Source organism: Pocillopora damicornis, chromosome 12, assembly GCF_964200805.1.
Source record: "Pocillopora damicornis chromosome 12, jaPocDami1.2, whole genome shotgun sequence".
NCBI lineage: Eukaryota > Metazoa > Cnidaria > Anthozoa > Scleractinia > Pocilloporidae > Pocillopora > Pocillopora damicornis.
In genome coordinates this window covers 9,419,874-9,447,798 of record NC_142681.1, presented here as the reverse complement: position 1 = coordinate 9,447,798, position 27,925 = coordinate 9,419,874, and the positions used below count along the sequence as shown (strand labels likewise).

The window sequence follows — 27,925 nt, the reverse complement described above, 5'->3', positions numbered from 1 at the left end:
ATTTTAGTGGTAATCATTATTGTGATTTAAGCGCGCTAATTTCCTGTTTATGTGTTAACTTCATTTGGTATTTTTTTTACCTTCTACAACTGTATCAAATGTGATAAGTAAGTTATTATGAATAAACTAATTAATGCAAAATCGTTTTATTACATAGTTATTACGCGCAGCACTTATAATAGCCTATTTGTCTTCCCAAATGCTATGGCGAACCCATAATGCATTCATCATTGGGGTGAATAATAGTTTGCATTATCTTTGGTGCTTTATTGATATTTTTCGCTCTGTAATTAAAAATACTTAAATATATGGGAAAATGAGATTAATTTATAAGGTAATTTATATAGGCTTTTAACTGAAGTATTGAAGAAAACAAGCTTTTAAAATCAATTTTCAGTTCTATCCATAAACGTCTTAATACATCAAGAAAAAAAGAAAAATTTTCTCACAAAAAAAGGAAATAGGATTAAATAAACAACATGAAAAAGCTGTACCTTTACCAAGAAAACAGAAAAATGTTTTTTCAAAAGAGGAAATTGAATGAAATAAACAATAAGAAAAACCTATTCCTTTACCAAGAAAAAAACTGTTCCTCCACCAAAAACTTTTATCACCAGACCAACTACTGATGATCATGGGTTTTCCGATGATTAACAGTAAGCGCATTTTGCCGAGTTAACTTTTTTTTTTTAAATGAAAACGCATGTCCGAAGGCTATTTGTTTCTCGTTTTTTTCATAGTTTTGATTGATTGGCAACATTGATTGATATTCTGGAGAACATTTACAAGAAAGATTTTTAATGTCTTGGGCAGAGAGAGCGACGAATAAAAATGTTTGATCCCGTACGCGTAACATCCACTTTGATAAAAATTTAATTGAAGAAGTTTTATTCTTTGGACATTGCTTCTCCAGTATAATCAAAATCAAGATGTTCTCCTGGTTACGACCCTCCTAGCATCCTCATGGCTTGGATTCGGACGCACGCAAGGGAGGAGAGACGCCTGTCTGCGGCGATCCTGGTAACATGAGCTTCCAGATTATCGCAGTGTTCACCGAAGTTCAGCCAAAGTTGCTCGTCACAAGCAAAAGCAGCCCGTGTTCTTGTAACACGGAAATACGACTGCACCAGATGGGAAAGGATCAACAGATATTGCTCATATTCTGCAGTGGATACACGCCTACTGGAGTGTCGTCCCTTTCCTAATACTGCTCGGTAACATTCCTCGTATGGACGAATAGCTGTGACGCAGCTACTCTCCTTTCTTCTAAAGTTCAATTCCATGGTTTGTAAAAATTCCTTTATTTCATCTTTAGCTGCTAAGTCGACTGGTTTTTCATCCTGGGCATTTTTTGCTTGCAGTAAAGGTAAACCTGAGAGAGGATAAAAAAAACTTGCTTATATAAACCTCGTTCCCACCTCGACGGTTGTGTTGAGGAGAACGAAGAAATTTTCCTACACGACATGAAATACATAAACTTCCCAGGCGTACATAACATTGGGAAAAAGTTATGCATTTTTCAGATTAAATCTCTGTTTTCCTCTCCCTTCCGAGGCTTGGAAAACTAGTTTGCAAATTTCCGTATCTATACCGTCTTAAGATAATTCAAAAGTCTACACCTACTCTAGGAATGAGTGTCACGGATAACTTAAATGATGGGCAGACCGTAAGCAACTGGGGAATTTCTTTTTTCCAGTGAGCTGATGAAATATGAAGACAATCTACAAAGATATGACTTCCAATTAAAATTCTTATTTGTCGTCTTTTAGAAGACAACAATCTTTTAAAAGTAGTAACATCACCAGTGATTAACTCAAACCATAAAATCCCTCACCTCCTGCTCTGACCAGAAGCTCCACAACTTGCTGGTGACCATTTCCCACTGCATCATGTAACGGTGTTGTCCCGCATGGAGGAGCTAACAGCAAGTTAAGTACCTTGCTCGGATCTGGTAAATCAAAACGATTAAAGTATGTAACAGCTTGGATAATATGTCTGCTGAATAGCACGTGGGTTTTCAACTCCACACTGAATCTGAAATTCGGCTGTTGGCATAATTCGCCTAAGTATCGTTAAACCAACTCAAAGGTAATTACAATGGCTAATCGGAGCATAGATTAAATCCTAAACTAAAGAACCAAATAGTTTGTTAAATTTGAAAACTGCTTGAGCGGCCTAACCACTAAAATGAGATAAACCCCTATTATTTGAAGAAATTGCACATGACAAATTTTGAGCAAAAACCATCAAACAAGGCCGTCCTTAAACACAGTACACCTACAATCTTAAAAGTAAAAGAGAACCAACTGAATTAACATACCGTGTCCGGGTTTCATTTCATACACCAGCTGTCTTGCCTTCAGCAACTCTTGAACACAGTCTGCAAATCCATGATTACAAGCCTCGTGCAATGCTGTCCATCCTGCATAGTCCTGAAGGTTGGCGTCTGCGCCTTGCGCCAGAAGCTGCTTTACTTTGACCACATCGTTCCTGATGCAACTTGACTGAAGATCGGACTCACCTAATAGGGAAAAGTAAAGATGCTTGTGCAAAGACAGACTGGTCTGTCTTCTTAGTTTTACAAAGGAGAGAAGCTTAGCTGTTCTACATGTTAAATAAATGGTAACGCTTGTGCGACAAAGTGAAAAAACCTGCCTTTCAGCTAATGAAGTAATGAGGTTGCAGCCAATGGACTTATTGACCTCTTAAGTATGCATGTTTTGTGTACACCTTTCAGGTCCTGTGATGATGCTCCAGAGAACTGTTTTTCAAATGTCCTCTTATCCACGTGCATATGTACGCATAATTTACAAAAAATAAAGCAGAAAATCCTTTGAGCCCTATAATGGGTAAACAAAACATGCAAGCTAGAGAGGTCTACTGCCCCATGTGAATGTTGTTCACAGGTCTCCTGAAGTAATTTGCATGTACCATGTGCATCGTTTTAATGTCCTTGCGAGAGTGCAAACACACTTCCGCACGACCTTACTTTTTTAACAACCATGAAAACAAGAAAAGAATTCAACTCACCCTTCGGGTTTCGACGGTTTATGTCTCTCACTTTACGATTGCTTGCACTCCTGTCATAAAAAAATAAAATAAAATAAAAGACGTTATGGTTATCTAAACCTGTAACTCAAAACATCGTTAAAGTCAGCTTGAATACCCATGAAAACTCTGTATTCATTCTTTAACCCACATGACGCTGTCGATCAGCGGTTGAGAGTAATTTAAAAAAAGGCGTTTTACACGGCTCGGAGAGGCAAAAAAAGCCACGGAATCTCGATGCAATAACATTCTATTAACTAAATTGGGACTTTTTCATGCAAATAACAAGCCTGTACAATAATAATTTCCAATAAATATGCCTTGAATGGTTTCTTTCTTTTTTCTTCGTTTTTATCCTGTACAAACATTCAAACTTTAAAACTAAAGGAAAGAATAATGCATAAGTACTTTAAAATATCGCACAAACTGTAAGTCTTCAATGCCACGAGCTTGTTTGACCTAAAACTAAATGGGAAAAAAGACGAACGCGCACACGCATACTTTTAATGATCAAGGATATTGAAATGTGATTACTCTTGGTCGTATAGAATTAGCTAATTTCTGATACACATATCAGTGATAAATCGGCCTGCTTTCGGCTAATTACAATAAACAAATTTCTGTCGCAGAGATAAATGTTAGACTTGATTCATATATATAATTGCAATGAACTCATATCTGCCGTAGCAATCAATGATAAATATGCCTGCTATCGGGTAATTACGGTACGATGAATTTATTTTTGCTATACAAATAAATGATTGATTTCCCCGGTCTGAGCCAATTTCTTTTATCAGTCATATATGAAAAACGTTTTAGTTGATTTACTAAAATCGTTTCCGCAGAACACGGATGAATGTTAGATGTTGTTTAGCGGGATCTGTCTGTGGACAAAGTCCATTCCTTCTGCTCTTGCTGTGTAGATCACCATTCGTATGCTGACCAGCAACACGTCGTTGCCGCATTGATGTTTGGTCCACTGCTTCCTTCTCTTTCCCTTGGGATCCAAATTGTTCAGTGCTGACCATCAGCTGAAGTTTGGCTGTGGTCTGACGCATCACCTTACCAGGTCCACCTTTAATACAGCTGGCACCGTTCGCTTTATGGTTTCCGTCGATCGCACCGTACTTGCAAAAGTTATTTTTGGGTTGAACTAAATGATCTCGACCAGGGCGAGAGACAAAGATCTTTTCTTTCTCCAGCGAAGGCTGCGGAAAATATGGCTTACAGATGACGGGTTTATTCTGGAATGTAGGTCGTCTTTCCCTTTTTGTTCTCACGGAGTCATTATGAACACGTAGCACTGACTCCTGTTTGGCAATCCTCCCGCCATCCTGGGTTGATTCTCTTTGGTCATGGGGTTGTTTGAATTGAAAGGTTCGAGGTCTTGTAGTTTGCCGATAAAGAGCTTCACGTCGTTTCAATTTCAATGGCAAGTCAGCAAGGACCAACTCACTTTGTGGCAGAACAAAAGGCCGTCCATTAATCACAAGCAAACCACTGGAACTGGGTTTGGTATTTGTGAAGGACACAGGTAAATTTGAACGAGCTTTTCCATATGGAAGACCACAGGCAACCGTTGGCGACTCTTCATTTCTGCTGAACGGAATGCAGGTACCCTTCAATGGTTCTTGATGCTTTCCCGATGGCTGAGCACAGGCGAATTTTTGTCCTTCCTCATAATCAGATGACTTACCACCAAAAGTGCGTTCATTCCTTACTTTGAAAGCTGAAGGTAAGCCCGTCATCGACAGCCCTTGCCTTTTTCGATTCATCTTTCTATTTGGATTTTCCACGAGGAAATAAGCGATGTTCCCTCACATGAAGTGTTAGTGGAGTGAAGTGGTATCATTCATAAGTGAACACTCTTTATCAACTAATCGGACGACGTCATCGTCTTTGGTAAACGTCATGTACGTGTACATGAGCTGACGTAATGAAGTGAAGGATGAAACAAGTATAAAGGGAAAAAAATTGACAAAAATGCTACATTTTTAACATTTTACATTTTCCCTTTGGAGTGTTTTTTTTTTAACTGCAAACTTTTATGGCCAATTTCTTTTGGTGGACATATCATAGCGTTCCTCACGATTTTAAGGTATGGTGTAAGTTATACGTCATGTGGCGACCTTATTGACGTCACTAGTATTATTCTAGGCATTTTTAAATTTAAATGGTGCCTCAGGCTTAATTTTGTTCCCTAGCGTCACTAAGAAACCGAATATCTAATGATTAACGCAAGAAAAATGTTGGTAACCGTAACGTAATACCGGTTGGGTGCGAGGCAGAGTGTGTCCCTTGCGTGGATATTGCAAACATCAACTTCGCTTTTTTTTTACATATTTCTAGGTGTTTTCTTGGTGAGTTCGAAAGCGAGGTTCAAGAAAATTTTGCGTCCTTCCACGACCTTATATTACATGACGTAAGTACGTTTCATAAATAGCATGAACTAGGAAACAGAGTTTTTCCTTTTTGTTTCATTGGTGTGAACGTAGTGTTGGAAAACAAATTGTACCCTTCAATTTCTCTTTACAGACGTACTTTTCGAGTTAAAGTCGATTTCAGTTTCTGGAAAATTCTGTTTTCTTTTTATCTAAAATAATTTAAACAATTGTGTTACGAGTTCGAAGGTGTTGAAATCGGTCAATATGCAGGGTTGTCGACAAAAAAAGGAAACAATTTCTTTACTCACAATTTCTTTTATCTTTGTTCACCTTTAACTCAAAAGTGATAATTTTTTCATTCACGCGTGAAAATGCGACGTGTCAATACATTACGAAGCGAACTAGAAACTAATTACAGCACAAAAGTAGAAATAACGATGAACAAACAATTAATGACACCAAAAGACAATCACCTGTAGAAATTAATCTCACAAAACAAAAATACCAATGTTCTAGAAATCCCAAAAATAATCGCATCATTCTATTGTCAATGGTAAAAAATATACCTATAGCTTTGGTCAACTTAAAGCTCAGTCGTCGAGTTTAAATGGAGGTTACTACTATCATTTCAGCTTGTGACCAACGTTTAACATCTTTTTCTATAAATAACAACCGCAATGATGCTCATTTGTGGTACACGTTTTTTTTGTTTATTATCTAAGTGAGTGATAGACACAGTCGATTAAAAAGGAATCGGTTAAATGGGAATCTGTTTACTAAAACACGAAGTAATCTTGGTGTTCAGCTAGTTATAGTCCATGACAGTACAAACTACAAGGGAAAACATTGTAAAGTTTTGTGCGATTCAACCACACAGATGAAGTACAGAACTCCAATATTTGTGTTGAAAATTTCCAATTCATTACGTTGATAGCCGCACACACGTCGAGTACAGACAAGAGTTTAGTTGGATCAGTAATTCGATGATTCAGTCCCTAATGCACTCAGTGCACCCACCTGCTGGCAAGTGTACTCACCCAATGGCTTGAGGTGAAGTTCGTTTACATGAAGTTCCATTTACAGGAGTAGATCCTGGGATTGAGTCGGTACTTGCAGAGGTAGCCTCAGGTAACAGGAAGAAATAGTTGGAAACCTATTTAGGAAATCAGAAGTTAAGCTAAGCAACTACGGGCGAAACGAATCGTGTTCTTAACAATTTAACCTCTAAGAGTGACTTGCATCTAATTTCTCCCTACAATATCACCCCTGAATCATGCATTAAGGTCACGAGAATAAAGGAAATGATCACCAACTGAAGAAGCTCTTGACTGTTGAACAAGTTCTCCTTGTCAGAAAGTTATTAAACGTGTAGAGATCAGTATGGAGAATATGCATACTGATATTAGGGTGTCAAGGGTTAATGTAAAGCGAGAAGAAATGAAAATATTGGAAGAAAATGGTATGGAATCAATTAACGTTAAATAGGAATGAGTCATTTTTCAGAAATCCTCCCTAAAATGCCCGATTAACTTCCAACTTTTCATCAATGAACAGATCGGTGATGGAAGTCAGCAGTCAGCAGTGATGCTCGTTTGTTCCACAAGTCGTTTGAACAATCACATTCGTTTTGCCAGCGACAAACTGCAACTATATGATGCTTTGCGGTCTCAAGACTACAAATACAGTAAACAAATCACCAGTAATATACGGCGTCCCTTCTTGACAAACGGCTTTAAATTTCACTTTCCATTTTTTGCTAAAAATAAAAGAAAGCGCAGTATGTGCTCCAAGAATTGGCCAGTATGCCCACATGATTACAGCACTTTTCGTCTGAGTGTAGTAAAAACCAAAAACAAAGTAATCACAATAGCCAATCGGGAGAAAGGAAAATACCTGTAAAGACAATGAGAGCTCAAAGTAAAAACAACCTAACAGCTAAAGCGCGGGAAAACCTGCGCGGGCGACCAAGTTGTAATTGGTTTTAGTTTTGCATCTGATTAGTTAATAGAAGAACAGGAGTTTTCTGGATCAATCCCAGAGCGAGGTGAAGCAAAATCATTGCAATTTCGGCTTACTTTTGACACTCAATTACGAATTGCACTAACACCAAATAAAAATTACATCTTTCGCTTCAAACATTGTAAGTGTTTCGAGAAAGGAGCATTTTGCAGGGTGTTTAAAACATTACCGCGTAGGACACAAAACCGACTTACTATTTTCTCAAGTGATAAGCCCTTGGTATTCAGGTGGCGTCTCTCCATGGGTAATAAGTGATCGTTGTAGTTAACCAGTAGCATGTCAGTCACTTGCATTCGAAGCCACGTGGGACTACACGTCTCCAAAACTCGCCTCAACGCAGCCTCGTTTCCGTTTTCAAAGACAAGGAAAAGCTCGGTCACAAAAGTTCTCGAGCGTTCACTTAACCTGGTGCCTAGCTCGTCTTCGTTACACTTGATAGAAACGACATCAGAGAAAATAAAGCATCGAGCTGTCATGGCAACGAGACTTTGAAGTGAGAGCAAAGTCGCAATCTGGAGGAACAAAAGTAAAATGAAATTGAATCTGAGAGAATCTGAGATCAATTTATCATGTGAAGAGTTTAAAAAGCTTTCTCTCATGTTTATTTAAAGAGTGCTATTGATGTCTTGGCTCCCTCATGGCGGAAAAGCTCGAAATCTGGGTCAGTTCAGAATCCAATATCTATCAAAACTTGTTAAATCGTCAGATTAATTTATCAAGCCTAATTTTATTCAATTTCTCTCCGTCCATAAATTACAGGGCGCTTCTAAGTGCTAATGTAATGTGAAGCAGTGCAATTGGCAATATGGCTCCGAGGCTTGGGGAAATAAAACAAAAGAAATCACAACGAGGTTGAGGAATGAATAATTAATTTCTTTTGTTTCATTCCCCCAAGCCTCGAAGCTATGCTAGAATTTTAATACATCGAAAATGGCCGTTTCACTTTTATTATTTCTACCATTTTGCAAACAGAATGACTTGAGGCCTGGTCTGTTCTATGGCGTTAGGTTGTTCTCTTCTCGCGTTTGTAGCAACGGTTCCATCCACCAACACATGCCAGAAAAACAAAAACGGTCTTCTCATTACGTTTGGCCTCATCCAATCACTCACCTGGAAGGGTTTGTCACGTGATGAGCAAGCTGCAGTCCACGTCACCCTGAAGAGCTCACGCAGTCGAATGTTGAAGGAGACTGAGGACGACCCCGGCCAAAACACTTTCCAAAGAAGGGATTGTTTCAGACGGTCTAATTTGTCTCTAGGAGTGACCAAAGTCCTATAAAGAAAAAACAAAAGGTAGCAGTACGTTCGTGTACTATTGGAATCAACCTGTTACAACAGAGAAGTCACTAGTCCGAGCAGTCACCGCGTTTCAACGAAAGAGGGTTGAGGAAGGGATCTACTAGGAAACTTTTACCGTTAGACCTCCAGGAGCTGATTGTTAATTCTCTCCTTCAGCTGCTACATATTTCCTTGGAAATAGTTGTGAGAATTTGGTGTCAGATAAAGGTAACAACTACTTAATGAGTTTGAGTGTTCTCATTACCTGTTTGCGGACATTGTCTAGCTATTTTTAGGGAGAAGTTACACAATAATCACTTTTGGAAGATGACAGCTCTCACAAATCAGAACACGATTAGGAGCCAAAATTTCACGAACAATATAATACTCAGTCATGTACATATACGTGAAATTTCCTGCTCCCACTTCCAACGGCAACCACACAAAGGTAGCAGTCAATAAAAACGGTACAGTATTACCAGATGCATTTCCTACACAGGCCACTATCAAGTTGCTATCAGGTTTACATGCGCATACCCATTTATCCGCTCGTTGAAATCTTTCTCTAGCAGAGTGGTCGCAAACCTCCGTAAAAGACGGCTGTTGTCATCGTTGTCACTGAAAATGAAGAGACAATATTTATAGAACGTTTTAAAACTGGGTAACACTTTTTTAGGGAGAGCACCACTACAAACTACCCTATTTGCTCAATTAAACCGCGCCTTCGATTAAACGACGCTGATGCCCGCCAACCCCATAAATGCTTCATCTACACAGAAAAATGCAGCGTTTGCTCAAGGATTACACGAAAAATCCCACGTAGGGTATAAATTCATCATCTACACCATTCATATTGTGCCCATTAAAAGCCTCTGAGTTATTCCACTACGACTCGATCTCATATAAAAAGAAAGATGCAAGAAATGTAAGTAGGCTTCTGTTTCATAGGATATTCACAAATGATTAACCGTAAGTATTATCAACGACTTTAGGAATATGATTTTGAAATAAACACCGCGTTCGAAAAAAACGCTTCTTCAGAAACGCTCGAAATTATATAAACGCCACGCGTTTAATCGAGAAAATACGGTATTTTCCAACCACCTAAAAAGACAATTCAAAACTTTCCACAAACACACAAACAAACAAAACAAGACGGTAAAATTAAAAAGAACCAAGATTTGAGATATCAATTGTTATCAAAAAGCAAATTTCACGTGGATCGACGTCAAAACGACCATCAAGACAAAGGTTTCAAAGATTTGTTTAAAATTATTGTTTTTCTTAAAGATAATTGTTACCTGTAGACTGTTTTCATAAATTCCCAACTATCTCCTCTCTCATCTGACATCCCATCGCCATCAGTGTAAAAGCCGAGTACAGAGTGGTACAGTGGAGAGGTTTGGGAGGGGGTGTGGACAGTGAGAATACGTTGAAGTAGGTGGTGAGCTTTGATGGCCAGGGCATTGGATGGAGATTTCTGGAGGGAAAAAATTAAGCGAATTGCCCCGACCTTAACTAAACAACGTCACATCACTAAACACATAATAAGGATCTTGGGTGAGTGTTGCATAAAAGTAAACGCAGAAGTTTGGTTATTTTTCGTTAGAATTGTTGGTTGCAATGAAAATATCCTCGATGACATCTTAGTGTAGTCCACCAATCCTTTTTACAACACAGTTACACAACCTCTGGACTATACTGCATGTATATGGTTTCTGACAACTTAGGGTGAAATCAAATTAATTGACTATATTTAGTGTCATGGTCCCTTTAAATGACTCGCAGAGTCCAAGATTGGTAGGTATTTCGTGGTACATATCACGAGCTAAAAATTGGCTCAGGAATTCAAGTCTATGACCTGTACGTCATAAACAGAAAACCTGGTGCATTTGGCCAACAGCAGAAGTGTTCCTTTCGCCAACGGTATCTACTCATCACTTTTAACCTTATAAGACACACAATTTAACTTGTTTCTTTATAGAGAAGTTTTTTGGGGGAAGGGGAGTGATATCTAACATTCCATAGAAGGGCTGCAAAGAAGACAAATATTTGACATCTTGGAATGAGGAGGAAAGAATTAACAAAAAAAAAAAGGATTTCTGGAGCCGTGGGTCGAATTACGCGAAACGACCCGAAGCTCCCTGGTTTTGGTTTGCCGCTTCTATCGCGCTGTTTAAGTTCGCACTTCGTTTTGATAAGTGAACGCTTAGAAAAAGTTTCATTTACACAAGATATTTTTTCCCTTAGAAAATTAAAGGTTCCCCCGACAAATTTCTTCTTTTTAAAGACAACTTGTTGAAAAAGTGACCGGCTAGTTTTTTAGCAAGTGGACTGATTAATGAAAAACTTGTGAAATACAAATTCTGATTACAACAGTAACTTTAAAGTCACTTGCTCAAGAAATTTAAGTGGATAGCAAGGGGAATGCTATTCCAGCAAGTTGTGATCCTTCCATGAAAATTATCATTGACAAGTTTTCTTTGCTAATATAAAAAGTGAAAACATTTTGTGGCCTAAAACTTACAACCAGCAGGCTTTGTATGATTGTATGAAGAATCTGCAGGGGAGGGTACCTCTTGGAATTCACAAAAGAACCAATCACATCTAACACTGTGGATTTATGGGACTCTTCCAGATATCCATCTATTGAATCTCGGATATAAGCTGGAAACTCACTTCTGGCACTCCCCTGCAAAAAGTGGCAAAACTTAATACATTGTTTTCTCTAGATCTACACTGCACAGGACATAATATAAAGTTTACTAGAACGTAAAGTACGATAAATTGAACCCATGTAAATCAGCAATAAATCAGGTACTTGTAATGTGAAATAGCAAAATGCCAGGGATCAAAAAGTTACAGTGACTTACTTTATGTGTCTTAGAGTTGACCATTAAGCTTGACACTGCTCTCCACCTCTCCACACAATTAATGAGCCCTGCCCAGTTTTCCTGCTGATAAAATGGCAAATTTAAACTTTTCATTTGCACCAAATAGTAAAAAAAAATAATTTAAATAGAAATGTAAATTTCCAATCATACCAATTCAAAGTGATGAGAGAAGAGCCTTAACAGGCTCTCAAAGGAAGGATGACAAGACTCACTATGACTATTTCAAGTTCGTAAAAATGCTGGTTATCATGAAGCTTTTAATCAGTTCACTTGCACCCACCTGTGAGATTTCAGAATTAGAAAATTATGCATAGTTTATACAAAGTTTAAATACTAAGTTTGGATACCTTCATTAAAACATCTGAATCAATTTCAAATACCTGTTTCTGTTTTTTGTTTGGTGACTCTGAAGAACAGGAAACTTCAGCAGATGGTTTGGACCTTTTCCGTGTTGGCAGTTGTGCCTGGTCATTCTCCTTTTGGACACAAGGGTGCAATGCCTGTGTCACTTTAGAAGTTTTTTTCACCTTGTTTTCTTCTTCAAAACAAGAGGACACTTTTGACTTCTTGGAAGACAGCACAGGTTCATTCTCTTTTCCAACGCCAAAGGTTGCCTTTGATATTTTTAAAGGTGGCATGCTAGCGTCACTCTCTTTCCTTATCCTAGATTGCACACGAACATGACCATTAACTGCACTGTCAAGACTGCTCAACACTGGAATGTTCTTGGACCTGCCAGGAACTCTTTGTAGTTTAATGATTGGTTGGCTTAAAGGCGAATTGTAAGCTGAGATTGAATATTCAGCAGTAGAAGGAGGAGGATCCTGTTGGAAAGAATTGAAAGAAGAGAGGTTAAATCTTGACTTTGCAGTTGAGCAAAGTTGAAGATCTTGCTTTACCCCTGATGCAAGTCTGTTCACAGCCTGCATCAAAGAATGGCACCTTCTCAATCAATTCACTGGATACTCTCCTTTGCAGCTATTGTTCATTCTTGTCACATGACATGCACTCTCCCTCACCTTTGGGAGAGTGCATTGCATGAAAAGACCAAATGACAGCTGTGAAGGAGACTCTTCACTGGAAAGAAGTTTATGAATTGAAGTTTACTGGATAAATTTACAGTGTAATTAATCCAAATCTATGAATTAATGCATATTAACCATCTCATTAGATTTTCCAACAGGGCACTAAATACTGTTGCTAAGAGAAGTTTTGTGTAGGTATTAATTCCTAGCAAAACACGATTTACTCTGTCATCCTTAAAGTGGTCCTCTCCATACATGTACCTAAAAAAAAAATTTTAAAAAGTAATCATGTTTTCTTACCTGAAGTATTAATTCTGGAATATAATCAGGAGACAGACATTGTACTCCAACACTCTGAAGAGCTTGAACATCCTGCTCAAGTGCTTTTTCCACAAAGATATGTGTTATCTTTGATGCAAGACTAGCAGAGTATGGTGGCTTTCCACCAACAGTTGTAGCACCACCAACCTCTAACAACCTTAAGAGAAAAAAAAAAACATCTAGCCATATGTATTCAAACTAAATATTGTGATTGATACAAATAGCTCTTTCATCATTCATCAGTTCAATCATAAACAAATAAAAACAAAGAAAACAATTAAAAAAATTTCCCAGATCAAATCTGTAATTCTTCTTACTGTCAATTTTACAATTCTAATAATGTTAGAAACATCACTTATGTGGTTGATATTGTATTGATCTTGTAATAAGAAATTTGGTCTTGGTCACTCATAGGAGTTAAAAGGTTAACACTCAGTCTAGCTTTATTGCTGCACATACAATGATTGAGCATGTTTTATTTATTAAAGAAATAATTGAACAAATGGATGAATGGAAGGATGAATGAGGTAATAAAAGGATGTAGAGGGATACAGGCACAAGCAGGAATAAACAAACTGACAAACAAAGAGATACATGTAGATGACAACATGGAAACATGTAAATGTATAACTGTGCATGGATGAATCAACAATCAAGCAAACAAAATGCTTAACCCTTTAACTACCAAGATCTGATTGTTAGTTCTCCCATATAGCTGCTACACATTTTCTTGTAAGTTGGTAACAAGAATTTGGTTTTAGATCAAGATAACAACTTCTTCCTGATAAGTTTGAGTATTCTTATTACCTGTTTGCTGGATAATGTATGGATATTATTGGGAGAAGTTACATGTTAATCACTTAGAACTGGGAGTTAAAGGGTTAAAGGTTTATCTACCCTACCTCTTGTAAGCAGCTCTTTTCTTAGCAACTGCAACAACTACCAATGCTTTCCAACCCTCAAAAGGGCTTGGAATGTTTTGTTGCAGAAGTTTTCTCCAACGAGAAGGTGATGAAATATGAGAGGCAGAGATTCCCTCAACAGCACACTGCTTATTCCACTCATATAAATGTTCATCTAACCATTTCCCAGCCTTTATGCTGTCCTCTATATACTGTCTCCTTAAAATCCACTTGCCTAGATAAACAGACGATGTTAGAGGATAGATGCATCCTTCTTGTAAAGATGGTCTGGTTTCCACAGACCCATGTCTTTTTCAAAATTTTCAATGAATGTTCAATGTGCACTAGAAGGTTGATCTTACGAAGAGCCATGTTCAGAAGTAAATAATAATTTTCATAACTATCAAGAATATTATTAATATATAAAACCATCATAATGCAATCTACCAAAGGAACTTGCTCAAGGTAACTGTTTAAATTTTCTTCATCAGGTGATGAGAGAGCAACTACATTTCTCTCATTTTATTTGTTTTACTTCTTAGAGAATCAAGGGCTCTGGAGCAATTTTTTATACCAGCACTTCAGTCTTAAACTTAATTCAATGAAGAAAGAGAGATGTCAGATTGTCCAAAGTCAAATTACAGACACTGGCACTGTTTATTGTAACTGATATCTGTCAAAGAGGCCAGAGATAATAGGATTCTGTTGCATTATACACCTGAACTTACCTGATACACAGCCGCAAAGAAATTTTTCACCTCGATTTGGTTTTCCACAAACAATATGTGTGCAACTCCTCACAAAGTTCTAATAAAAGCAAAAATGAATCAATAAAAAATAAACACAAGTAAAAAAAAGGTTGCCCTGTGATCCCAGCATGTGAAGCAGCCAGTCAGGAACAAACAAAGCATGTGTGTCATCTGACAAAACATTCTGTGGGAATGTGTTGAAGCACAGAGCAGTTACATCGAATCTGCTGGAACGGAAGATCTTCAATAATATAATTGGCAATGCTAAATTCTGAATATTTGCTACACGAGTTTTACATGAGAAAAAGGCAAAAACAACAACAACAGCAACAGCAAAGAGCGAAAAGAACACCATCTTGAAAAGAATGGAAAATCAATCCTAGCTATAGTGCAGCAGCGAAATGCAAGTGCAATCAGTAAAAGCAACTTAGCATTATTTTGACCCGAGTTTACCCCCAAGAGCGATGGGCATCTCACTTTTCCCAGCAGTATCACTGCTGAATCAAACATTCAGGTCACGAGAATTAAGGAAGTCAGCGCAAATTCGATAAACTCTTAATTGTGAGAAATTCTCGTGGTAACTACACAGGTAATGTTTTAGAAAACAGTCTGGAGAACTTGCATACTGATGTTTAGGTGTAAGTGTTAAACCTTAACTCGGCGAGATTATCCTCCGAAACGATTTTGGGATTCAAAGGCTTAAGTCGGCTTCTACTTCGAGCCAACTGTAGATCTTCATCTCTTTTAATTTACTTGAAAATCAGCTCGCAAGTCACGAGGAAATAGGACAAACGCACGAGCGTCGAACGCACATTTTTTCTTCGAACACTACTCGATATCTTAAATCATAACCCAAAGTTTGCGATAATTACACCTTTGTTTCACTTACAGGAGAGTCATGGTACGTTCCTCCAAGCTCTCTAATCCACTGCGACAATTTCTCTTTCTCCTCCGCGTCGAAAGACGACAACATAAAGTTGAAACGTTTCTTTATGGTTCGCTTATTCGAGAGGCCCGCCATAGTTGTTCAACTTCCCGCGCGTTAAGGAGCGACCCGTTTCCAGTCCTAAGACCGTTTCGAATCTGATTTCAGACTCGATCACAATGTAAACATGGCCTCCAGTGGCGTTGACACCCATCAACATGTTAATCACGGCCACCTGGCGGAATCTATCAAAGCCGAAATTATTTTGACGACAACTGATAAAGATAGGGTGCTCCTTTGGAAAAGTGATGGTAGAGATCAATGGAAATTACCTTGGTTTGTTCTAAAGGAAAATGAAAGTTTTCGTCAAGGAATAGATAGATGGTGTTTGGATCAACTGGTATATATTTAAAGTCCTTTCGAGCATGTTAAGTGTTTGTACAAAGCCGAAGTCTGATAGAAGTCTGATATTGTCATTGGATCTTTATCTTTTGTTTTTTCAATGGATCTCAACAAATGACCAGTTTATTATATCGTTAACTTGTCACATTTTTCTATTAAAAAATGACCAAAAAACTCAGCTCTTGAGAAAGATCGTGTAAAATAAAGAGGTTATATTTGCTTGTCTCTTAGAGCCTGGGTTGTGGCTCGTACTCTGTCAAACCAGTTTAGATGGGGGGTGAAGAGCGGGTTCTATGGTCCAAAATATTGACACAGAAAGTAGACAAATAAAGCAAACATTAGCTAACGAGCGAACAAACAAGTAGCAAGAGGGGAGAAATGGCGGTAAACAAATTGTCCGGAGGGCAATGACCATGACTGAAAAATTTTGGAATACATTGGAGGAAAATCTGGTCTAAAACAAAAACATTAGTAAATAATGATAATAATAATAATAATAATAATAATAAAATAATAATAATAATGATAATAATAATAATAGTAATAATAATGGTAAAGATGGTAAGGAGATAAAATAATAATAAACTTCTTTCTCTCTGGTCCCAACAAGGACATTAGAGGCAGAGGGGAAAAAAGAAAAGCATGAGCCAGTTATTAGTTATCATGCTCTTGCACAAAGCTGGTCTGGTCAGGGGTTTAAGGCTTGTACACTGCAGGAAGATGTTATGTCTGATGTGCTTTTATATTATTTGGACTTTGACCTGCTTAACATGATTGTTTCCACTGGTTTAGGAAATTAAACCTTGTGCTTGTGCTTTAGAAGTTGACAGGCACAAGCAATGATTATAGAGAAGTGTTCCTCCATGTACTTGAACTGCTCGGTTTTAAAAAATGAAACTGATGATATTAACTGTGACATTAATTTTAGGCACATGGTATATATGTGATTGCAGGGGGGCCACATACTGTTATTAAGTCAAATGATCATTCTTTTAGGGTGAGGATGTTAAAGTAGACCTTCATGGTGTGGCCGGTGTCAAACACAGCATATGTGCTGACAAAGGAGGATCTCTGACATTAATATTTCATGTGTCTTGCACAAACTGCCACAACATTGACCAGTTGAGAAAAAATATTTGTGATGACACAGCTTCATGTAATGAGCTTAGTGAATCAAATAGTACATGTGGTACATTAGCTGACTCCAGTGGTTCATTGTTTAAGTGGATCTCTGATTCTGAGAAGCAAAGTGTGGATGTAGAAGAAGATGTCTGTAAATGGATTAAAAAGGCATCAAGTCAAGGTAGACACATAATTTGTGTATTCAGTTATCATTGTGCACATGAGACACCAATCCTACATGGATGAAAAAGTAGTCAAGCCAGTCCTTGATGAAGCATATGAGTTGCTAAAGGAGTACTCCATCAATTAAGTAGTATTATATAATACACTTATTACCCTTTAACTCCCATGAGTGACCAAGACAGAATTTCTCCTTACAATATCAGTAAAATATCAAACAGATAAGTTACAAGAATAAAGAAAAATATCAATTTGGGAATAATTAGTTGATCCAATATTGAATTCTCTGAATTAACATCATAAGAATTGTATGGTTGACTTTAAGGAGAATTACAAATTTGATCTGGAAGTTGAAGGGTTTATTACACTTAAATTCTGATTGGTTCTTACTTGTGATGTATAGGAGGACAGATGCATAGATGACATCATCATTGACAGTTTTTTGCTTTTTTATTATATTAATAAAACAAATAGATTCCATGTTGCTGTGAGTGTTTACAATAACAGATCACTGGAGGTGTGAAAATGTGGTAAGAACATCAGTGATGCACTTGGCAGCACCTCTTGTACCTTTTTTTTTTCTAACCACATTTAGATGTCATTTGTGATCTGTTTCTGTAAAGGTGCATGGCAACATTGAATCTTTAAGTTGACTGGATAGTTTTTATAGTCACAAACCTTTTCAGAATAAGGTATAAATCAGTGAATGTGTTGATGTCTCTTGTGCTTCTCTTTTCTCAGTCATGCAAGGTCTGCTTTTTTGCTCCTTTTTTTAGCCTCTTCATTGTTTAAGTTGCATTTTTTTATTTGGGAAGGATGGGTGGTTTCAAGAAAATTTGGAACAGATGAGTGGTTTAGAAAGCATGTGGAAATTTCCAAAGGTCTGGAGAGAGGTCTGGGCTCTATTAGGAAATATTAAAGGTTGAGACTTCAGCAGTTGAATTTTCCTGAATGTATAGGTGTATTCCAATTTATGTTGCTTTGTTTTCCCTAGATTTTCACCAATTTGAAGAGAATTACATGTGTGTTAGGAGTACAATACAATGATACTTATGCAAGGCTACAAGCCCATAGCCAGTACATTTTAGGCTGGTTTGAGTTTGTTGTTGATTGTTGTCCTGGCTTGGATGGTTTTTCTCTGGGTCTGAGGGTTTCCCTCCTTCCACAAAAACCAACTTTCCAAATTTCAATTGACTCAGAAATAATGGACAGAAAGAAGCACTTCTTCTAAATTATTATTATTATTATTATTATTATCATTTTTATTATTTATTATTATTATTATTATTACAATTATTATTATCATCATTATTATTATTATGCAGGAAGCTATTATTGAAACCCACTGGGAAGGTGCCTCTCTCTTCAGTGTTGACTCAAGGTTGTTTATTTTTCTCCTTTCTTTCTTTCTTTCTTTCTTTCCAGAATTGAAAGTTTTAGAAGTATTAGAAGTGTTTGACAGTGATTCTAGTTTACTTCAAGACCAAACAAAAGCTGAGAGAAGTTCTGAAAGTACTGTAGAAAACAATAGAGATACCAGTACATGTACATTACAGAGAAAGGGTATTTCTGGGTCAAATTCTCATCCAAAATTATGTAAAGTTCCTGCTGAGGGAAACTTCCAGTCTTTGGAACAAGTTCAACCAGAAAAGCAACAGAACTCAAGTGGTCAAATGTTGAAAAGTGTTGGTGCATGGAAGATTCCTCACCGAACTGCAAAAGATATTCTTGTTTCTGCTTTGGAAAAACTTGTGGAGTCAGCCCATTTTGGAAAACTAGGTAAACACAAGAATGGAACTCTCATAATTTTTGTAATTGATAACTGCATCTTTGTGAGGATGTTTTCATTTATTGTATTATCATTTTAAGAAATTTCTAGGTTGGTTGTGGTTGTTTGGTAAAATAATTAGTTTATAATGTTAGATCTTGTTTTGTTTATTTGTTGTATAAATGTTGTGAATGAATCATTGGTATGGTGCTTGCACCTGCATACTAATAATTCAGTTCATGTGAAGCAGACTTAAACAGTTGACTGACAACAAATCTAACTCTCTTAATGGTGATAATGACCTCTACTTAGGTTGGTAAAATGCCAGTCATGGCCACCAACAACTGTCCGTCTTAGGACTATCCTTACCTGGACAGTCAAAATATACAATCAAATATTACCACTGAGTTCAAGCTTAAAGTAGTGTTTCGATAAGTCTTGTTTGTGGATTCAATTTCCAGCAAAAAAAGGTTTGCAAACCAGTTCACAATAATTCTACCTGCAATATCTAATGCAACTGGAAGTATTGCAAGACCAGCAATGTTTTAATTGAAGAATAAAGGAGCTCAAAGGCTCAGGACTTTCAGATGGTGCTACTGCACATTCAGTAATTCTATCCAGTACATCCCGGCTTGGGTGGGAAAATATATTTTTATTTTAAAAGAATAAGAGAGATGGTAAGTTTTGAGCTCGGTATAGAAATAGAGAAAGATGCTTTTTTGGTCTATTCACATGTGTGGGACAAAGAAAAAATTCCGGATCCTCATGGCAGATTGAACCTCAAACCTTTGGATTCTGCACTCTGATGCTCCACCACTGAGCCAAAGAGACTCCATGCTGAGCGAGACCATGTACAAAGTTCACATGACATGTGTCTTGCATGCTGCTAGGATCAGCAATGTTGATAGCGTCATGTTTGTAATAGAACAGGGAATCCAAATGTCTGAGGTTCAATCCTCTTGGGAACTCAGGATTTTTTCTATGTCCCAGGTAGGTGATGAGACAGAAAAACTATTTTCTTTCTATCTTTGTATTTTGTTCTTAGTCATGAATTATAAACAAGGCCCAGGAAGATCCATTGACAGGGACATTGAGCTAAATTTTTCCCCTCCCTGTCCTCCCACTCAGTCAATAAATTCATAATACTGTGGTTTGAAACAAAATGCACTTCTCACTATTTTGTACTTGCTCTGCAGAAAAAGAATTCCTCCAAAGAAAATTTGATAAGTATTGTGATGGACTTAAGGAAATAAAGTTTGAAGGATTTTCTTTGCTTATGAAAGAGCTTGGAGTGACAGCAGGACTCAAAGACTTATTTAGGTAAAAGGAGATTGAGATTGTAAAATCATGTTGTGGCAAGTGAAAGCTTTTCTTGAAAGTGATTCTAGTGTGTTTGGGTTTGTTTCACCCTATACAAACAAAATTGAGATGCAAATCAATACTACCAAAGTGGTGAATAAATCCCTCACACTCTACGTTAATTCCCTAGTTTGAAATGTCACGTACTTTAACTTTTCATTAGCTTCTCATGACTTTCTCCCTTAAATGCTCCAATTTTTCATAATTTTGAACACATATATATCTAAGATTTATCACTTAATCTAAAATAGCTTCAAATTGCTTGCACATACAAGTTTGTAAATGAGTTTTTTCAATTTAACTAATCAACATTTGAGTCTAATAGAAGAGGTTTTGAATCAAATCTACACTGCCCATACATTTAAGTCCTTGTTACCTGAATCTTTTGTTGTGACAGTTAAAAATTTTTTCACTGACAGCATTTTAATCTTTGATATTCAGGGCATTTGACTGGAACAATCATGGGCAATTGACATATCAAGAAGTGCTCTCTGGAGTGGCAGCCATGGATCCCTCCACACCTCATGGGGGGCCATCTGGGGAGTTACGTTGTCGGTATATATTCAGGTGTTATTCTGCTGAGCAAGAATCTTGTCTCTCCTTTGAAGGATTCAAGTGAGTAGTTCTTTTAGTACTGCTTGACCGTCTTAAGATGGTTTTGAGGGACTATCATGGCCTAAGTATGGTTAAATCCTCCTATGTAACCAAAAATTTAATGGTCACTCAATGACTGACTCAAATTTCTTTCTTTATACTTCTGTCAATCAAAGCCTGATGAAGTAGCCTCCTGTCCATAGAGTGCAGCCATGGTCATCTGAGCTATCCTGCCCAGAATTTTCCTCTTGATTTTTCTCTTACTCATCATACCAAGAGGCCACCCAGATGTACAGTTTGACTATGTAGAATTAGAAAATGAAGACTGTGGTTTTAAGAACTAGATGCAGTAGCTTTAGATTTAGTTACACCCCTAAAAATAGTAATTAAAGCTAAAAAATGGATCTTAATCCCTAACACCCTAACATCATATGCATATTCTCCATACTGATCTCTATGCATTTCCTAAAGTGCTGACAAGGAGAATTTGTTTAAAAATTAAGATCTTCTTTAGTTAGTTATCATTTCCTCTATTCTTTTGAGGTTAATGTTTGATTCAAGGATGATTGTCTGGAGAAATAATATGCTAGGCACTCTTAGAGGTCAATTAAGCTTAAGTCAAAACGACTTGCACAAGTCTTGGAGTTCAAATTTAATGTAGACCCAAATGAAACCTTTCACAGAGTTTAGGCCAGGTAGACATGCAAACTAATTTATTGACTGAAAAGGTGATGTATTTGGCTATGTGCTGCAAAATATTATTATCTATAATAATTATATCACTTGCATCATACCAAAATGTTCATCAGAGGTATGACGTCATTTTCACATCACAGGTCTATGGTAAAAGATATTCAGCTGTTAAAAAAGGGAAGTGCCAAAGAGGATGTTGTTTTAAAAGAAGCCAGAATTAAAGCTAAGTATGTAAAGCTATTCTTAACATAACGGCTTAGCTGCTTAACTGAATTGAATTCCTAAACTGTCAATGTCATTGTTGGGGAAATAGTTACTTCACAAGCTAATGTAGACTGATGAAAAGGTTGGAATAATTAAGGTAAATTACTCCTTCTTTCCCTCATTCCATTCATAAATAAGTACTTTTATTAAACTCTTTCTATACCATAAGCTTAAAGGGATACATCACTCTGGTTGGATATCCTTGCATTATACATTGTACAGAGAACCAACCTTGTAGATTGTAAGCCATCTCAGTTTTGATCACCTTACTTTTTCTGGTTTCTTCTCTTGGATTTAATTTGGTTGGTAGAATGACAAAATACTCACTGCATCTTAAAAAAAAAAAATTATGTGTGGGTGCATGACCAAGGACTTTACTTAAAGCTTACAGAGGGCTTAGCTGACCAAGAAGTAATCTTTTATCTGGATCTGGAGTACAGAGTGATTTATGAAAATTTTTACCTTAGTTCTAAGGGGTTTCTATTTTTTATTTGTGTTTTTGCATATCATCAGAATGTTTGGATCAGGACCTTCAGACAAACTATTCTTAGTGGATTTTTTAGAAGCAGTGGGTAATCTTAGATTCCGTGGGACATCTGTGCTGTTACGTCTACCTGTGTCAATCATTAAACTTGCTCAAGATGAAATGTATGAAAGCCTTACTCAGGAGAGGACATCGGTGACCACCAGGTATACAAATTTTGAGGATGAGTAATTATCGTTGGTATTAGTTTTGCCCAGTTACTGTAACCTGGGGCTTTCTGCCAGAATAAACATTCCTTTTTTGAATCAGACATCACTTTCGATTATTGAGTCTTGATCAGACTTCATTTCTTATATTCTAAGAGACGAGATGTGCTCAATTTTCTATACAGTTTGAATTTTGATATGATTGGTTTACATGCAAAACAGATCCCAATCTCCAGCGAAGAAGAGACGGAGTGAGGAAATGGACGACAGCATGGAATTTCAAGGAAATAACTTGACATTTGGGTGTGTAATCTTTGTAAATTAGATGCAAACCTATTTTGTACTTTGGAATATTTATTTTCTAATATGAAGCCCTTTTCAATTGAGTCTCGTTAAACCAAAATGAAAATAATCGCAACGGCCAAGAAAGGAAAGAAGAAAGGAAAATACCCTACAGAGCCCATGAGAACTCAAACTAAAAACAGCCAAACTGCCGAAAGCGCGGGAAAACGCGGGGGACCTATACGCGTTTGGTTTTAGTTTTGAATCTGATTGGTGGAGAGAGTAATGCAAGGTTTTTGAACCGATCACAGAGCGAAATAAAGTAAAACTAATGCAATTTCGAATTAACTAATTTCAAAATTTTATCCAAAATTGCTCTATAATGGGATACTTGAAAGAAGAAAAAGTACTCGAAAAGATAAAGAAAAATGTTTGGACGTCTTCAACTCTCAAAATAGTTTAAACGTCAAAAGAATTCACTAGATTACTTATTGGTGTAAATGTTAAACAAGAACACTTTGCAAATCATTTCCTGAGCCACAGCGACTACGTTACTTGAACTAAAAGCACACAGAGCAGTTGTTAGGCGAAAACAATTAGCTAGGGACACAAGGGATAGAGGAAAAGGTTGATTGGTGCCATTTGTTTACTTAAAGAGCTGTAACAGATATTCAATACGAACTTGCCACTCACACGGTCAAGGTACGTCGAAGTGGAATGCTGAGTGACGTCAGTGTAATGTGGGATATGAAAAACACCGCCATGGTATCGGGGAGTGCTCAGAGTGAACTGCAAACTAATAAACTCAAGATTGCGCGGCTGCCTTCAATCAACTGCTTCAACAAGGTGTGTGATATTCATCATTGAAGTCTGTGAAATAAAGTGCATTTTGATGAAGTGTCTTGTGTCAAAGTTGTGCATAAAAGCTATTTCGCAGGTGGACTGCAATTTTTTAATTGCAGAAAGGAAGCCTGAAAATGATTCGACGGGATTCAAACCGGTGCCTGCCAGATTTTTTCGGGCGCTACTTAAATCAAAGTTATTACAAAGGTCGTTCAGATGTAAATATCTGAAGAGCCAGTGGGATTTTAGGGTGAAAAGAGGTAGACTATCTGAAGCGCGGGAGATAATGAATGACCAAGTCTTACTTGGTTTCAGTTCATTATTACACGCCTATGATTTCAGCCCAAATTGCACTCCACTCAGTTCGATTACCATCATGTATCTGTTTTACAGAATGGCGCGAGAATTCCAGACCAATTGCAAGGCGGGCAAAAAAACGGCTAACGATCACGGACTGCTATCGTCACTGCCATAAAATTGCGATAGATTATCAACAAACAGATTTCAAATATTTTTGTCTTCATTTAACATATTGTAACAGAGACTTCTTTACCCTTTACGCTCTAACATCAGTATGCATATTCTCCATACTGTCTCACGTACATCCCCTAAGGAGCTGACAAAGAGAATTTGTTTAACAATAAAGAGCTTCTTTAGTTGGTGATCATTTCCATTATTCTTGTGACCCTAATGTTTGATTCAGGGGTGAGAGAGTAAAGAGAAATTAGATACTAGTCACTCTTAGAAGTTGAAGAGTTAGTGGGGAGACAAGTGCAACAATATTGAAAGGTAAACACGGAAGTAATCCGTTTGTTTGATTTATAACCATTCAGCAATCAGATGCCAATCAAATGCTATCCGCCCTAAGGTACTTTGAGCGTGCAATAAAGTCAGCAGATACATCCAAGGAAAGTTTTAACTGGGGTTTGGTGGAAATGCCTTCCTTGGGGAACTGTTTGTTGTGTATCTGTCGAACTCTGCTGGAGATAATAAAAAAGGAACCTCGGCTTATCAGAGTCCAGTCCCCCACCTACGTAGTCGGTGAGTTTATAAAGGGTAGATTGATGGTGAGTTTTTGGATGTGTCTGACTTGTAATAATTTTCGTTTTGGTCGGAAAATGCATTTGCATTGTCTTGGAAGCTTTTTTTTTGTGCGGTGTTCGTCTTAGACAAGCCCTTTGCTAAGTTTTTTTTTTCAATTAAGATTGGTTAACGCCGTTTTGCACTTTAGAAAACGCTAGGTAGAGATGAAAGATCTTTTTAAATTTGGAGAAAAGCTATAGCTTGAGATGCACTGTCGAGTAAAAACTATGTCGAAGGATAACCAGCATTACTCCATAATTTGGTTGAATGTTTGCGCTCTATGGTTGGTGTGGAGATTTCACGCGACCTTCCTAACAAATTAGATGCAAAACTAAAACCAAGTGCGACTTGGTCACTCGTATTTTCCGGTGCTACAGGACGTTTTTGTGTTTTCTCTTTGTGATGTTATAGACTACTTGTTATATTTTCTTTTTTTCTGGCTGGTCGTTGGTAATGAGCAGTAAGCTTGGGTAGCTGGCGGGGTTTTTGATGCTTTGATGTTTTATGAAAGCGAAGGTTACGGAGTAGAGAAAAAAAACAAGGATTTTTTTTCCGTCCTATACCTCAAGTGGCTTCGCTGCTCCGCTGCCGAACGGTACATAGCGCACAGAAACCACCAGTTATGCAGGTTTACAGCATTTTTGAAATGATGTGTAACTTGTTACTGTTTGATTTCATTTTACTTTTCATACAAGTGCGATGTTTGATCTTCAGGTGATCTTCATGGTAATTTTCGTGATTTGGTGTGTTTTGAGAAGGTTCTTTGGCGTATGGGCCCCGTTCTAACACCAGCTAGTTTCATGTTCCTGGGGGACTATGTCGATCGAGGGGAGAATGGAGTAGAGGTACATTTCTTATTTTTTGGTGGTGTAGTCTTAGTATTCCCCAATTTTTTCTTAATTTTTTCTGTAAGACAATTTGATAATAATTTGACTTTGATTAATTTTCAACCACGCGTTAGAACAACAACCTTAGCATTAGAGCAATGGATTTTGTTGAAGTAACTAACCTGTCCGCATCCTGTTTGGTTGGCTGACTCACCAACTGCGGCTTATCTTATTGATCGACCGACCGACTGGTCGACGGACTGATTGTTCATCTTACTCACCGACTGCGTGGCTGATTGACTGACTGACTGTTTATCTTAGTTTCTGACTAACTGTTTATCTTACTCACTGACTGAGTGACTGTTTATGTTACTCACTCACTGACTGACTGACTGTTCATCTTACTCACTGACCGACTGGCTGACTGACTGACTCATTATTAAGCTCCATTTCCTCGAGTCTGTTCAGTCTTCCTTTGTCCAATTGATTGACATCACTGATTAACCTCTCCTAGCTGCATCACTTGTCTTCCCCTTTTTTTAAACAGTTGGGGCCAGTTGATGATAGATACCTAATCAAAAGCATAAAGAGGTTATGAATGACTATAACCGTTTATTTGGGGGACTTACTTCACCGTTTACAACAAATCCACACCCAAGTCATTGAAACTCAAGTAAAAGCATTGTTTCACTCTCCAATGTATAAAATCTGTTCATGTCCGGCGTTCTTGGCAGGTTATCTCATACCTCTTTGCTCAGAAGGTGTTAGCCCCATCGAAATTTGTCTTAATCCGAGGGAACCACGAGATCAGAGACATTCAGAAAATGTTCACTTTTCATAGGTTTGTTGAAGTTAATATTGGTATCACAAACATTAAATCATTATCTCTGTTGAGACGGAGCCTCGGTTCTAAACCAGGGAAGGAACATACGCGTATTAGGGGGGAAGTTCTTAAGAAACTGTGGTGCTGCGACGGTGGAAGAGTATAACAGGGTAATTTAGTCTTATCAGCTGAGTTGATAACGTAAATTACCACCGTAAAGAGTTTAGAAGCTGACGTTTCGAGCGTTAGCCCTTCGACGGTGCGATTAAAACAAGGTTGTTTTCGTGAATTTTGAATTGAGCCCTTAACTAAGACCTTCCTGGGCCCCTTGCGAGTTTTGAGGTGGGAGGAACGGACGGGAAAACGTCATGATCCCAAGTCAACTATTTTCCCTACCGGTCAAACCTGACTCAGTCAGTAAACGTTGTATCAAATGACTGCTACTCTTTTCTCCTTTATTATTTCAACTTGCATCTGTTAAGGCCGTAAGGTTTTCCTGGGCCCTATTACCCTATTAGCGCCATCACGTACGGCTTTCACAGCTTTCATGTGGGGATTTCATAATATCTTTTTTGTTTTACGAAAAAGCGCACGAGGGTCCCACGGGTCATGTTATGAAGGTTACTTCAGCAGCAGTTTTTCAATCTGATAAACCATTATATATAATTTCTTTTGGCATAGTACCTCGCGCTTTTACGAAGTGGAAATTTTTTCAATTCTCACCAATTTCTTTTGTTGCCCTTACCGACGCAGTGAGTGTCTACAAAAGTTTGGTCCTGCTCTTGGCGAAGAGGTCTGGGAAGCAGTTAATGCTGTCTTTGATGTTTTACCGCTGGCTGCAATTGTAGACAACAAGGTAAAAAAACCTGAACAAGAGCGTAGCAGAAAGGAGGCTGAGGGTGGGGAGGGTGGGTGGTACCCCTCCTTGGTGTAAGAAGTATCAACTTTTGATAATAATACAACCTGAAATACTCCAAAAATCGAAAAAGGCGTAGATTTGTACCCCTTCCCCTCGTTTAAAAATCCAGCGTACACCCACCTACGTCATTTGATGATCTTACGTTGATTCTGATTGATCCATGGCTTGAAAAATAAGAGGATACTGGTCCAAACTTCCCGGTTAATAGCTCTCTAGTATTAAGTAATTTTTTGGGGAGCAATATGTTTTGTTTCATCAGTAATAGAATTGCCCCTCAGGCATCATTAAATTAGATGTCACGTGATCTTTAATCACCTTTTTGTTTTTCAAAGCAGTCGAAAATGTAATGGTAATGAGAAATGCTCCAGAACGATATTATCTTTATGTTAGCTGTTAGAAATCGTAGCGAGGATCAAGTGCAATTATTCACAGCAACCCCAGATTACATTTTACCAGCATTGTTAAATCATATGTTTCTATTTACTTCGCCTGTATTTGCTCCATTACCACAAACCTTACCCGACGATTGGT

General features: G+C 37.6%; 2 protein-coding genes across 4 annotated transcripts in view; one reads left to right on the top strand and one right to left on the bottom strand.

Moving 5' to 3' along the window:
* Positions 1 to 32: 32 nt before the first annotated feature.
* On the bottom strand, positions 33 to 15,664 carry LOC113675186 (SMC5-SMC6 complex localization factor protein 1). 2 transcript variants are annotated; one of them, XM_027191727.2, is made up of 16 exons: positions 15,510 to 15,664; positions 14,600 to 14,678; positions 13,872 to 14,106; positions 12,949 to 13,126; positions 12,004 to 12,447; positions 11,603 to 11,683; positions 11,257 to 11,421; positions 10,031 to 10,209; positions 9,267 to 9,347; positions 8,562 to 8,724; positions 7,646 to 7,963; positions 6,470 to 6,585; positions 3,031 to 3,080; positions 2,321 to 2,521; positions 1,835 to 1,948; positions 33 to 1,372 (listed from the first exon to the last, which is right to left on the bottom strand). In XM_027191727.2, the coding sequence occupies exons 1-16, from the start codon at positions 15,639 to 15,641 to the stop codon at positions 942 to 944; spliced, it is 2,967 nt and encodes a 988-aa protein (XP_027047528.2). In that variant the 5' UTR covers positions 15,642 to 15,664; the 3' UTR covers positions 33 to 941. The 2 variants fall into 2 exon arrangements, with proteins under 2 accessions (XP_027047528.2, XP_089045249.1); XM_089189123.1 differs by having other exon boundaries at positions 11,603 to 11,686; positions 15,510 to 15,644.
* A 35-nt stretch (positions 15,665 to 15,699) lies between these two features.
* LOC113675203 (uncharacterized) overlaps positions 15,700 to 27,925 on the top strand; it is a 21,037-nt gene continuing 8,811 nt past the window's right edge. For both annotated transcript variants that reach the window (XR_016181554.1, XM_027191742.2), the window contains exons 1-13: positions 15,700 to 15,945; positions 16,944 to 17,250; positions 18,675 to 19,028; positions 20,214 to 20,337; positions 20,818 to 20,991; positions 21,807 to 21,890; positions 22,441 to 22,617; positions 22,840 to 22,920; positions 23,556 to 23,745; positions 24,576 to 24,783; positions 25,540 to 25,670; positions 26,387 to 26,493; positions 27,229 to 27,331. Coding sequence is in view for 1 of the 2 variants with exons in the window: in XM_027191742.2 (XP_027047543.2) it covers positions 15,733 to 15,945; positions 16,944 to 17,250; positions 18,675 to 19,028; positions 20,214 to 20,337; positions 20,818 to 20,991; positions 21,807 to 21,890; positions 22,441 to 22,617; positions 22,840 to 22,920; positions 23,556 to 23,745; positions 24,576 to 24,783; positions 25,540 to 25,670; positions 26,387 to 26,493; positions 27,229 to 27,331 (2,253 nt within the window). In the remaining variant the exon portion in view is untranslated. The remainder of the gene's footprint in view (positions 15,946 to 16,943; positions 17,251 to 18,674; positions 19,029 to 20,213; positions 20,338 to 20,817; positions 20,992 to 21,806; positions 21,891 to 22,440; positions 22,618 to 22,839; positions 22,921 to 23,555; positions 23,746 to 24,575; positions 24,784 to 25,539; positions 25,671 to 26,386; positions 26,494 to 27,228; positions 27,332 to 27,925) is intronic.

Coding starts and splice junctions, on each gene's coding strand:
- LOC113675186 (XM_089189123.1), bottom strand. CDS start 15,641: ATGGCGGGCCTCTCGAATAAGCGAACCATAAAGAAACGTTTCAACTTT. Junction 11,687..12,003: donor CAAACAAAAAACAGAAACAG/GTATTTGAAATT, acceptor CCATTTTATCAG/CAGGAAAACTGGGCAGGGCT. Junction 8,725..9,266: donor TTCAACGAGCGGATAAATGG/GTATGCGCATGT, acceptor TTTTCTTTATAG/GACTTTGGTCACTCCTAGAG.